Source organism: Pezoporus occidentalis, unplaced genomic scaffold (assembly GCF_034315485.1).
Source record: "Pezoporus occidentalis ecotype Australia unplaced genomic scaffold, CSIRO_AGI_Poc_V1 ctg13, whole genome shotgun sequence".
NCBI classification, from domain to species: Eukaryota; Metazoa; Chordata; class Aves; order Psittaciformes; family Psittacidae; genus Pezoporus; species Pezoporus occidentalis.
The window spans coordinates 15,562,315-15,575,702 of NW_026913103.1; the positions used below are offsets into that span (position 1 = coordinate 15,562,315).

A 13,388-nucleotide genomic window follows, 5' to 3' on the forward strand; every position below is an offset into this window, starting at 1 on the left:
CTTATGAGTGGCATCATGTGTTTGCTTCCTTTATCTTCATTCCTCCCCATCCCAAGAGGTGAACTATAGCATTACTTCCCCAACAGTGGGCTGACAGAGATTGTTACAGTACACATGAGCTGCTTCTCAGTGAAAGCTATTTTTTGCTCTTCATAAAATCTGACATAAGATCGCACCTCGATTCTTGTCTCTCTCCAGGTATTCATCATAGAATCATAGAATGGTTTGAGTTGGAAGGGACCTTAAAGATCATCTGGTTCCAACCCTTTGACACATGGGTTAGATGTTCAATTTGATGAAGAAATTGCAAGTATTGCAGATGCAATTCTAAAGTAATAATAAAATACTCATTAACTCACATACTGAAGAAAAACAAGCCAGAACTCGTAGGCTTTAAGACTTGATATCAGGGTAGAGCAATTTTCTAATATACTACATTGGATAAATTATATGTTTTAAATAAAATTTAAAATATTTTTTAAATTATTCAATTTGGTCCAACTGTCTATTGCTGTTTGGAAAACATGCAACCAAAACATATGCTAAAATCAACTTTGGAATAAATGGTCCAGCATTCTGGGTGTGAAAAATGTAATTTATGCAAAACCATCCATACGCCTATTCAGTAGACTTACTTTGTACAATTCTAAAAATAAAAAAACATTACAGGAAAAAAGAGAATATTGATTTTGTAGTAATTTCTTTGCATAATGCAGAGAGGAAAGAAAGCCATTTCTTATTTAGACCATAAAGTAGTGCTAGTAAAAGGAAATGGAAATAATGTGAAACAAAAGAAATAAATCCTACCCTGAACACCCACTTTGGGTAAAAAGCTTAAGTCATTTTTTACCAACAGCAATTTGTTAGATAAAACCTGTTTTCACAGTCTTGGAGAGGAACTTTCCCTAACCTGAGTTTATGACTTCAAAGGTACATTTATTTGGCAAAGAGTCTGGCACAAAAACACCTTTATAGTAAGTACAAAAATATATATTTCACTAGTGGTCAAGCTGTATGTCAAGCAGACAAAGCTCACAAATCTAATCTTGTGCTTACTCCATTTTTTAAATTTTTGTTATTGAAACAATCTAGCTAGCATGCCACCTTGGCAAGTACTAGTACCGTAATCCTTCAGACTAAACTGGTGTGACCAACCAGCTACTCGTAAGCCACATGTGCTTCTACTGTGGTGAAAGCACACCTCTCCAAATAATAAGAAATGGCAAGAATCATCATTATCTACAAATTGAGCTAGAGGTGGTATTTGCTGCCTTACAGTAAGAACCCTTCCCCTCTGCGACTCCTTCTGTGGGACTTAGTACACTCTTCTGCCATTGAACACCTGAGACATTCCTGAGCAACAGCACAACGCCCTCTATGCAGACCACTAGCTTCTGCTCCCAACTCAATAGCAGTAGGAAATAAAGAATACGAGATCACACAGGTGGAGTCAGACAGTGGCAAGAGGTGAAGCCACTGAGATAAAAGCACAGAAAGGTAGGAGCAACAAAGCAGAAAAAGGAAGAACACATACAGTAGGAAAGCGTTAATGACAGCAGTTTAAGACAGATGCTATTGTATGGTTTTATGCCTGCTAAACTGTGAAAGGCTGGCTACTCCTGATCACATTATCTGCAGTGCATAATGGCATTAGGTAGGAATGGTAGCTACAGAAATCTGGATCTTTGTCAGTTTATATAATGAGCGTCATGGCTGAAACCCTAGCCAGACAGCTTGTTCACTCACTCCCAGTGAGCGTTGCTGAGCTTAGAGCAATCGAGGCCCCCCCCCCCCCCGGGGCTCAAAGGATCAAGAGTGCAACTCCTATGGGTTGAGACAAGAACAGTCCAGCAACCAATGTACAACACAGATCACCACCGCTACCACCAACGACAACAATGATAAGAGAAAATGACAAGGGAAGAGAATACGATACCACCGGCCAAGAAACGAGTCCCACCCAGAAGCCCGTGTCCTTCCGGGTAACTCCCAGTTACCCACCACCCTGGGCATGATGTGCTGTGGTATGGAATACCTCTTTGGCTAGCCCGGGTCAGGCACCCCGTCTCTGCTTCCTCACAGCTTCCCGTCTCCCTGGCAGAGCATGAGCCTCACAAAGTCCTTGGTCAGGGTAAATATCACTCAGCAACAACCGAAAACATCGGTATCACCAGCACTGTTCCCAGGCTGGAAGTCAAAACACAGCACTGCACCACCTACCTCGAAGGAGAAACATGACTGCTACTGCTGAACCCAGGACAATGAGTTTCATCTTAACATCTGTATTCTTCCAGGCACTGATTCCATAACACTTTAGCAAAATCTGCCTGTGGAATAATTTAACTAACCATGAAGTTAAAATCTTTAGGAGAGCTCTGACCTTTGCAATGAAACACTAACTAAACTAAATGCTTCAAAAATACTAGCTGTAAGATTTCAGATAATATAATGTGAAACCTAGCTGAAATATGTTACTCCTTCATCCTGAAGTGCGGTACAAAGTGCACGCTGACTACACTGCCAATCCTATAAATACGAACCTCATGTTAATCTCTGTGCTAGTTTTAAGTCATTGCTGCTCCCTTTGGCATTGGTGCACAGAAGTTTTGTCATTTTGTCTTACATTTTTACAAAAGAAAAATGAAAAAAAAAATAAATGAAAAAAGAGTCTATTTATGTATAAAATGTGGTTTGTTAGAATTCATACTTAAAGGAATACATTTCTCTCATCTCATTCCCAGATCATACATACCATACATGCCCAGATCAACGTACCCAATACAAACCATCAGTGAAAAACTAATTTTATTTTGTTTTGCTACTATTCTTCTCACACTCTTTCTTATTGGTCGCATTTCATAGTGGGGTTCGCTTCAGTCCTTTGAGGAAACAGATGCAATGCAGATTTTTAACCTTGAATAAGCAAAAGTACCACCGGAAATTTTCAAATCAAGATATAGGATTCTTTACATTATAATTGGCATATAAATTTCTTTCCCTTAGAAAGAAATCTATACCAGCCATTAAAAAAATTTCCGTAAATGAAATCTAAGTAGAAGCACACTTCCCTTTACAACACAAGAAACTAGAATGCCAGCTACATAGTACTTTTCCTGACTACCTACCCTCTTCACACTTGACAAGGCAGGTACAAAGTGAAGAAGAACCCAGAATGCAGCCTAGGAAATTTTCTAATAGTATAAAAATTGGTGTACACTGTACCTGAAGCAATGACTTGTATGTCCCACAGATGTCAATGAGTGCAAGTGTTTAGATGGAAAGGTCAAAATCTCCTGTAGTGCAAACCCATTTACAACTCTGTCACAGCTTCTCAAAGCAAGCAAAAGAAAGCTAGACCTTACAGCACAGAGCCTATTGCCAAAAAAAGTATATTACAAACAAAGGGGATCACAGTCTTCAGTCATTATTGTGTAGCAAAGTAGCTCTGGAGAGGTTACCAATCATCAGTTATAACAGCTGCCTCTGCCCAGCAAGCTGATACCCTAGAACTTTAAGATCTGAGGGAGGACTCCTGTCTCCCACTGCACTGACTACCTGAGGGTCCCACCTTCCCCACCTCCTTCTCCTTCTCCTCACAGTGGCTCTGTGGCAAATGAGAACTTAAGAGCTTAAGCCTGAATCTAAGTCAGCAAAACTATTGTGGGAAAGTAGACAAGTGATCCATTTTCTGGATGTAAAAAAATAATTTTACAAGGAGAAGCACCCTGGAAAAAACAAAGATTTTACTTCTTTGATTGCTGAGACTAATAAGTGTTAGTACTTGAGGCAGGGAAACAGTCAGAGCTGGCCCTCAGCAAGGCAAGAAATTCACCTATGTGTGACAGAGACGAGACTGCTGAAATGGAGGACAGATGAAAACTAACCAAACTCAAAGGAAGAAGAATATTTATAAATTTAAAGATATTGGGATTTCTCCATGAAACAGCAAGCACTTGGAAAGCTGTGATAAATACCCTTGTAAAAGCAACAATAGACAATTTGGTTGGTCTGTGCTTTTTTTCCTGAGGTTCTGTTATTATGGGTTGCATTAAAACTTAATCTATATGTTTAGCCCAACTCAAAACCTCACCACTATTGGTAGTGCATAAAAGTCAACATATCAAAACTTTCAACTTCCTTATGATGCCTTTAGATGCTGCTATGAACTATCTACCATTATATTTACAGTCATTTCTTGCCCATCTGGCTATATTTTTACATATTCAGAGATATGAGAACTATCTAATGTGGAAAACAGCTAAAAAAAAAATACTATTTTGCTGCTTTTGCTTACACCAGTTCACCAAAAAGAATAAAATATACTGACAGAAAAACTTCTTGTCCTCTAAATTGACTTGTCAAAAATTTTTAGCACCAACTAAAATAATCTAAACCAGCCATAGAGAGAAGGCAAAATGAAATGCTGCCCTAACCAAGTCATTTCAGTCTCAGCCAGATATATCCTAATGCAAACACTGGCAATTTCAGCCTCTTTACCTCACTGAGAAAAAGGTGCCTTTCAACAAGATTGAAATCTGTGTCTCACAAATGAAACATGAATCTAACAAGTTCTGCAGTTGGACAAACTATTCTTAAAATCATCATCTTCTGTTGCAAACCGATATCTGAATTACATACATAGGCATTCAAACATTCAAGACTGTATTTGCTGTTGACCTTCATGGTTGATCTCATGTAGCAGGAAACATGGAAGAGTAAAGTTCTGAAGAAGATTGGTGCTATTTCAGAATTTCACTGTGAAACTGAAAGGTATACCTCTTGACAATACACAATCTAAAAAGGAGATATTTTGTGAGATTTGCATAACTGATGAATTTTGCAGCATTCATTTTAAAAATAATATGTGTAAAAATCTGCAAACCTTTTCTTTTAGGTACTTACTTTTCTGTCTGAACTATATTTTTCCTGAAACAAGTTACTGTCTGTTAAAATATTGGTACTTCTTGCAAAAAGCTTACAGATTAGTAGGTAGTATTTAGCTTAGGAGAAAGGCACTTCATTGCAAAAAGCTGTCATGCTGAAAATTATAATATGTTACATTTTATAGCTGCAGTGGCTCAACTTTTCTATCTAGTTAAACTGTCAGTCACTTCATAAACATGACATTAGGTACTGTCACCCAAGCAGAAAAGAATAGACTCATATTCTAAAATTAAACTGTCTTCTGTTTCTTCTGTTTTAAAACAGTTAAAATTTTATGTAAGACAATCTTTACTCAGAACCCCAACACAGTGCCCTGGGTAACTGGTATTAGATTTATATTGTCGTTCCCTGTTTTCCCACAGAGAAAAAAGTGAGAAATTTTTTTCCATGTTGTATGCTGCTGAAGAACTAAGAAACATAAAACTTTCTTCATACATACATGCAGCTTGATTCTATACATGCAGCTTGCTCTTTATGTCCCTGTTTAAATCAACAGAAAATCTTCCATTCAACAACAGGTTTGACCCATACAATAAGGAGTGAGCAGGTACACATGATGGTGCACTGCAAGTTCTAAACTGTAAATACTAACAACAAATCTAGTTCTCTCATCTCAGCTTTTTCACCATTTAAATCGGTAAAAATGTCAGTTTTACCTGCATTTTTCCTTCCTGCCCTCTACTTTTTATCAGCAAAGTTTTGCTAATAGTGATTTCCACTTTCTGCTTAAAGAAGCACTATGCAGAAGGTTTTGCAACCCATGTAGTCACGCCATAACTCGATACTCCTAACAACTGCATCATACTCTAAAACTAGTCTGATGGACTGCAAAATAGTACTGCGTAGTCACAAGCCAACCCATACAAGTCAGTATAAAGAAGCCTGGGCTCACTAAACCATGTTGTCTTCCATAAAGAGAACAGAATAGCCATAATCTTTTAGTGATTCAGATTACAGCTCAAAATCATAAGTAGTTGAACAGGTAATGCCAAAGGAATTGAGAACTGCAACTCATGAACAAGCAGTTTAGAACAGGAACTTCTTGAATCTGAGTCATCATGAATGGGATTATATCACTGAACTACATATCATCACTGATAAATATTCTCAAAAACAGTACCAAAGAAACTAACTGTCTCCATTTACATATCACCTATCACAATATTAATTAGTAACTTTTTCATTTAAATTTTTGTAATAGAAAATAAAAACTAATTTAGCATCTTTGAAATGGTTTACTTACCTCATCTAAGTCTTTAATATAAACAATTTTCTCTTCAATACCAATAGGCATTGGTTCACTATGTGGGATCTTTACCTCTTCATACATTTTATTATTTTCTCTCTGAACTGCCTCTGGTAAGATCACCTAAAAGAGTATTTCAGGAAAATTAATTGGAAGTATGAAAACAGAAAGTGTCATTATGTATAACTTACTTTGAACAATAGTTTCTCACTTTCCATCAAAAAATGAACCCAAACTAAAAGCGATTCTCACGGATTCATTTTATAGATAGCACTGAACCCCTAAATGGAAAATAATCATTTTACTACTCAGAAAATAGTCCCCAATAGACAAAAAAGAATTTCATAAAGTATTCCGTTTGTTAAAGTTAATTCAATGGTTTGCAAAAACAGAAAGAGAAAAATAGTACTTTTAATTACTTAAGTGACCCTAGAAGCAAAACCAAATACACTAGTTAAGAATGAGATTCTAGACTCTTCTAGAGTCAGAACCAGAATATATGAAAGTGTTTAAAACCTTCTGCAAACAAGTAGCATTTCCATTCATTGAACCTATAAGGAGGAGAAACTCTAAGAGAACAAAGGGAACCCTGCTGCACATAATTCACTGGGAAAGATGTACTGTTCACAAAGGGTCATACACCAAGCACGTACCTTTGCACCTCCAATGAATGCTGATGTTTTCATAGCTTCAGCTCGGGAATCATAAACATGTGGATAATGAATTTTTTCAAACTCCATCTCTCTCTGTCTACCTAGGACTGGCATACTTCGAGCATTCAAAAGTGCTAGCTCTCTGTGGGCAGAAAGATAACTGAAATAAATTGGCTTATTTTAGGCAGCCATTACAAAACCTGAATGTGGTATATTGAAGTCAGAGCAAGAGTTGCAGAAAAAAACATTGCATAAAATAATCGACAAGGGAATTTTACAGTGTTATTCTCTGGTATCAGTTAAACCAAATCCTGATAACACACTTGTTTAGATAAAAATTGTAAGTGCAATTCAGTAAGTGCAAGGCTTTCCTAAATACAGTTTTTCCGCTTTTCAAGCAATACAGCAACATGCATTTACTGTTAGATACCAATCCCACTATATTTTTCTCAAGACAAAATACATCAGCTTTTTTGCTCCTTATGCTCTTGCTCCTCTACTCTTCCCATTACCTTTAGCTGACAACATGGAAAATAGTACACATTAATCTTGGAAGGAAAAAAAGAAAGATAGTTATGATAGACTTAGTACAGACTTCATAAATCTTAAGCACATAGTGTGTGTGCAGGAACTAAGAAAGATAGTCTACCCCTCTAATCTGCATCTCCTACCCACACAGATGAGACAAAGCAGTGATCTACTTAATAAGAATCTTCATGCTTTCCCTGGAAATTAGGTTTTCATATTTAAAAAATTACTACACTTGCAATAAAACATGACTTGAAGTCAGAATCATGTAATCAACAAAGCAAACTAAAATAAACGATTATGATATGTTGAAGAAGGAATTACAACAGAAGTATTTCTCATCTGTTGGCATATATTACCTTTGCATCCGCAGCTCTTTGGGATCAAAGCACGTTAGTCCTTCTCCAGAAACTTCTGCATCTTCCCCAGTTTGTTTTTCTTTTCTGGCATTTCGCTTTTCCTCGCGACGATATTGTTTCATTAACAGCCTTTCTTGTTCTGACTGAATTGTAACTTGACAACCATAATTGGGCTTAGCATTTTCTCCTATAAACTTCTTGCACTGTTCTGCAATATGATAACATGTATATATCTCCGTAAGTATTGGATCCCGTCTTTGTTTTCCTCAGTTTTCTTCTAAAGGTTTGGGTTTTTTTGAAGCTTTGGTGGGGGTTTTTGTTTGTTTTGCTTTTGGTTTGGTTGTTTTTTTGCCTTTTTTTTTGGGGGGGGTGGTAGGCTGATGGCACACATCTTTAAAGGATTGGTTTGCTTTGTATAGATGGTAGTGCAGCAGTTGGCCTCAGGAAGATAAAAGAAGTACCAGTTCTTGTCCAGTGGTAGGACGTTTAACGTTACCATCATTAAGCAAACAAAACTTCTTCATCCCAAAGCAAGAGGGTGGGGCTAGCAGCAAATGGTAGTGGTTTTTTTTTTTCTCATTTCAGTATTTGTAATAAATTCACCAACAGTGGAAACGCCGCTTATCCCTCCTCTTACATGTAGTGATGAGTAGAATGGTGTTAGATTAAATAGGCTCTTTTTATTGAACAGCCTCTTCACATAATAAGAAGTGTATATTTACTGGATAACATGATTGTATTGAAAGCATGCTCAGAATGTAATTTCCGTAACTGCATGAGAAAAGAATCATAGAATCATAGAATGGTTAGGGTTGGAAGAGACCTTAAGATCATCTAGTTCCAACCCCCCTGCCGTGGTCAGGGACCCTCCTGACAGACCATGCTGCCCAAGGCTCTGTCCAACCTGGCCTTGAAAAAATGAAATCCTGTTCTATTCAACCACAAATACTCCTTCCCTTCATGTGGATAAGCAGCAGGACTGAATCAAGAAGAATCAGAACCACAGAACAATTCCAGTAAAAAATAAATCTAGAGGAGCAGGGAACCCAAAAAAGCCCAGTCACATTCACCCTTGTGTAGCCATTATTGGCCAAACCCAGACATAGCCAAGTCTTTTATATGCAATGGGGTGGAGAGATTTGTTTTGGTTTAAATTATATCAGTGTTTTTAAACTTCTATTTTCAAAATTCTGCAAAGAGATTATTAGTTTATGTAGGCTTGACTGAATATTATATACTCAATTCAATGATGTTTCATGTGCACTTTTGCAGTCAAACTCTGAAGCCAAAAACTTCTTTTCATCAAATAAACCCACTTGACTGATGTTTTGAACAATTTGTGCCACTTAGTTTTCACCTACAGTAACAGTGAAACACCCACATCTTAACAGCATGCATGCTAGATAAGGTGACTATAACTTGTTAAATAGCATTGACAAAATTCTAACAAACTGTCAAAATGTCCACATTAATACCTTCATGCCTGTAGCTTTAACTCTCTCTCTTGTATAAAAAGGGATAACAATGGATGCAATTTCCTCACTAAATTTAATTCAGACTGAACATACCATGGCAAAGAACTGTTACTTGATTTGTCTGATAAGCACAACAATCACCTTTACTGCCATGGAAGTAAATTACATAAGAAATGGTCAAATAATACAGCAAGCTACACAAATGCAGTACACATACAGTTCCTTGACTTGTGCTCATTTGCTTTAGACACAAGATACTCAAAGTTGACTAAGTTTCTGCAGACACAAATGACTCCCTTCTACAAATGCAAGTCTGGAAAGATAAAACTGCAATCCCCATTAGAAATAACTGTTTTGATCAACTTAAAATAAAAAAGCTGTATTAAAATTAATAAACAGAACTCAGGGCAGAGCACCTTCAATCTCAGAGAGAATACTCAAATGTCACTGAAGACAACCACAGTGAAATAAGGGCACCCTCATCAGTGAAAAAAGCATAAAAACAGTAATGCCTTCTTACTGTCTCAAAAACACGATATTGAAAATATTCTTCCTCCGCATTCTAGCAGAAACTACTGATAGCATAATGAAGAATAAATTCTTAAAAGCTTCCAAAATACAACTTCTGATAAGGGAGAAGAAAATATTTATGTAACTAAAATTCACACATAGAATGCAAAACTATAATAGTTCAGATTCTACTGAATGTATCTTTTATTATTTGAGAGGTGGAAAAGTACCAAGATACAAAACCTTGTTGCAGTGATAGCAAAGACATTCTGCTTTGAAATCATGAAAACATAAAATGGTTGTTCTGATGAGCAGATACTAACCATCAGTACCATGAGGTGAACTTCTAAACTCTTGCTTATATAACATTTCATTCCAGATAAATGTATTAAAAAGGGGTTATTTGTATTTTAAAATTATTGTGAAGATACAGAAGTCCACCGTTACTAGTTTCATTCACATTTTTCTAAATCTGTGCGCTGTGCACATGCAATAGGCTACATGGCGCTATGTCCATGTCAGATTTATCCCAAATTAAGACCTAATCACAATCAGATTTATTTTTGTCAGAGGAGAAAGTGAGAAGCTTTGTTTTTAAACAGCAGTTTGTAAATCAGATTTTAAAAGAATTACTGTGCTTGAGCAACTTACAGAAACAAAAGTCACAGTATAAAACCTGAGCCCCCTTTTTCCTCTTACTTATGCATCTTTAAGCTTAACTTTATTTTTTCAGATGTGGTTTTTACTGTGCTTTTTCTCCCCAAGACCTACATCTGATGATAGTACAGAAGTAGAGAGTAAGCAGGAAAGCAGATGAAGAATAACTAAAGATCAACTTACTTCCAGAGTAACTCATTAAAATAGAAAAAGTGCAACACTTAATACATTTAAAGAAATTACACATCCCCACAGGCAAAGGAAAAGTAAATAAATACATGCAATACGTACTTTTTTTCCCCTATATCACCAGTCCATGATTTCTTTGTTTAAGCCCATATAAATGTTCCTTTCTCCACCCCTGCAGTTTTTTTTTTGGCTTGCTCTTTAAATACACATTGACAGTACTATTGTTTGAAATATAACTGAGTGATTAGAAAACTACTTTTTATTTGGTTTGGATTAAAAATTTTGTAGTTACTTACCTTGCAGAGTCTGGAACCTGTTATCATTTGGACAAGTCAAAGATCTTTCCAGAATCACAGATCTATTCTGTAGGAGTTTCTCTATGAGTTCAAAACCTTCAGGGCCTAACAGCTCAAATAACTACAAAGAAAACAAAGTCATATGTCATTAGCCAAATTAATGTAAATTTCCAAATAGGACTGTGATAGTTCCATCCCTGGCAACACCATAACTGTTGACGATGAATTTAAACAAATTAATGAACTTTAAATAATTCAACCCAAATGATATCATTGCTAGTATTCAGCCAGATTCTCTATTACAAAAAAGGAAAATTAGAGAAAGTTTTCAACTGGAAATATTTTAAATCTGTGAATTTTGTCTATTAAGGAAAACTCCTCTTAAGAGATTCTTGCATAAAATTTAACTCTTCTCTAGGCTAAACTTTATGTGTCTTTATTATTATTTATATAAATTATGCTGAAAATGTATTCCTTCACAATCTAAGCAGATAAATCAAGAGAACCAATGTTTTCTCATAGAAGTCACATAAATAGGAAGTTATTCCCATTCCAGTGAACTAGAGATGCCTGCTGCATTTTCACAGTCACATCCTACAGAAAACCAAATCACAGATGTGGAGTAAAGCACTAATTTGAAAAAACAATTAAGACCACACTAGTATTGATTTTGGTCTATACTACTAGTATGTACACTCTGTGTGTGAGTGCATGCAATTCGAACACATGATGTAGGTGTTGTACACTAGAAGAGAATTCCATATCAATAAGCACTATTTTGGCCCAATGATTCTCTTACTTCAAGTGATTCTCTTGTAGCAGGTTAGATAAACACATTTCCCTATTTAAAGTTCACTTTTCCACGTAATACTGTTTTTAACGGGAAAAAACTCCACCATTGTCCAAAACATTAAAAGCACTTTTCTGTCTTATCGATAATTATTTTGTCAGAAATCAAAGCATTACTATACAGCAATAAGTTACTCAGAACCCATTCTTGGTTTCTAATACTGCTTAAAACAATTTTTCTCCATTTTTTTCCATTTCCAGAAAGAAAAACAGGGCAATTTCTCCTTAGTGCTCTTTAAGTTTGCTGCTAATATTTTTCATATAATTTCAGGAATCAAAGTTATGTACTTTGATGTGACGTTCTGTGAAATAGTAAGGCTGCAGCACTGTAGGAATCAAGTATTTCTGTTATAACTATAAAAAGGAGAGAGAAGTCACTCACTGTCCTATGTTTAATTTGCCAGCTCCTTAACAGAGAGGTTTCTGTGGCTGTCTGCGACTAGTGTCCTCTGGGAACACCCTGAAATAACTTTATGCTGCCTCTTCATATATTCACAAAAATTTGAACAGTGCCAAGGGCATTAGATCCATGATCCCTTTTTTTTCAGGCCAATCTGTACTTCACAATATAAGCTGCCATTAAAAATAAGAAGGGAAAAAAAAATGTGCCTCCTGGCCCTCAGGGTTTCTATGAAAAACATAAGGTTTGTGCAAATTAGTACAGTGATGGCAACTTGCACAGACCATAAAAAAAAACCCTCTGAAAAGTATAAATTATTGTATTGCTTTCCATAGAGTAACCAATGATGGCAAATTGGAAAAGCAGCCTGCAAAACAGGGAACTGCTGGCTTGATGTCAATTGTGCCTTCAAGGACCTCAGTCTATGATGGATTTCTTTTTTACCCAGCCTTCACTAACAATGATCATTAATTCTTGCCTTTTGCACAGCTGTTTACTGCTTCTTTAGAGCCACATTTTAGCTAATACTACCTAAAAATATTATGGGGTTTATATTTCCAAAGAAAGTGGCAAATTTGAGGAGTAGGTATTTTCCAAGGGTAAGTGCTTAAGTGCAGGGTGTGTGCGTGTGTGTGTGAAATAATTCCAAAAGCAACAAGCGTATTTGAAATAGCTTAATTGTATAAAGAACTGAATAGAAGTTTGTCTCAACTTTGCTAATGTTCCATTGACAGGGGAGTACCAGAAAGAACAGGGGAATTAAATGCTTTCAATTCAACCACATCTGAGTTTAAACACTTGCTTCTCATCAAGGCAGCACACACAATGTATGCATATTCAGACTTACCATGTTGCCCGCACAAACCATAATAAAACCATACCACCACCCCATCATCCCCCAAAGGCAAACAACACATTAGCCCTAACATAACCAGTGTTGACCTTCAGCTTTGCACAGGGCTCCAAAGCATCTCTATCACAGGAAGCTGTTGAGAACAAGCTAGAAAAGCTTTACTCAGAAAATAGGGTTTTGCTGAGGAAATAGATGACACTTTATTTTGGAATGGAAAGGTATTTTTCCACTCCTGTTTTTCCATTATATTCTGAAACAAAAAAAAAAGTGCCTGTATCAAAACTATTTCAACCAATTAGAACAGCAGAGCTACACAAAGAAGCAGTAACATTACATGATGCATTATACTTCATGGTCAGAGGTCATGAAGTAAAACCAGTATCCCTTCCTCCATCCCCTGTGAGCTAGGGGCTCAAAGGAAGAGTACCA

At 36.4% G+C, this 13,388-nt stretch overlaps 1 protein-coding gene across 3 annotated transcripts in view; it reads right to left on the minus strand.

Annotated features, from left to right (window-relative positions):
• The window catches only part of ASCC3 (activating signal cointegrator 1 complex subunit 3), a 280,041-nt gene that overhangs the window by 219,105 nt on the left and 47,548 nt on the right, over window positions 1-13,388 (minus strand). For all 3 annotated transcript variants that reach the window (XM_062608480.1, XM_062608481.1, XM_062608482.1), the window contains 4 exons: window positions 10,858-10,978; window positions 7,731-7,938; window positions 6,844-6,985; window positions 6,188-6,313 (listed from right to left, as the gene is read on the minus strand). In XM_062608480.1, coding sequence (XP_062464464.1) covers window positions 6,188-6,313; window positions 6,844-6,985; window positions 7,731-7,938; window positions 10,858-10,978 — 597 coding nt within the window. The remainder of the gene's footprint in view (window positions 1-6,187; window positions 6,314-6,843; window positions 6,986-7,730; window positions 7,939-10,857; window positions 10,979-13,388) is intronic.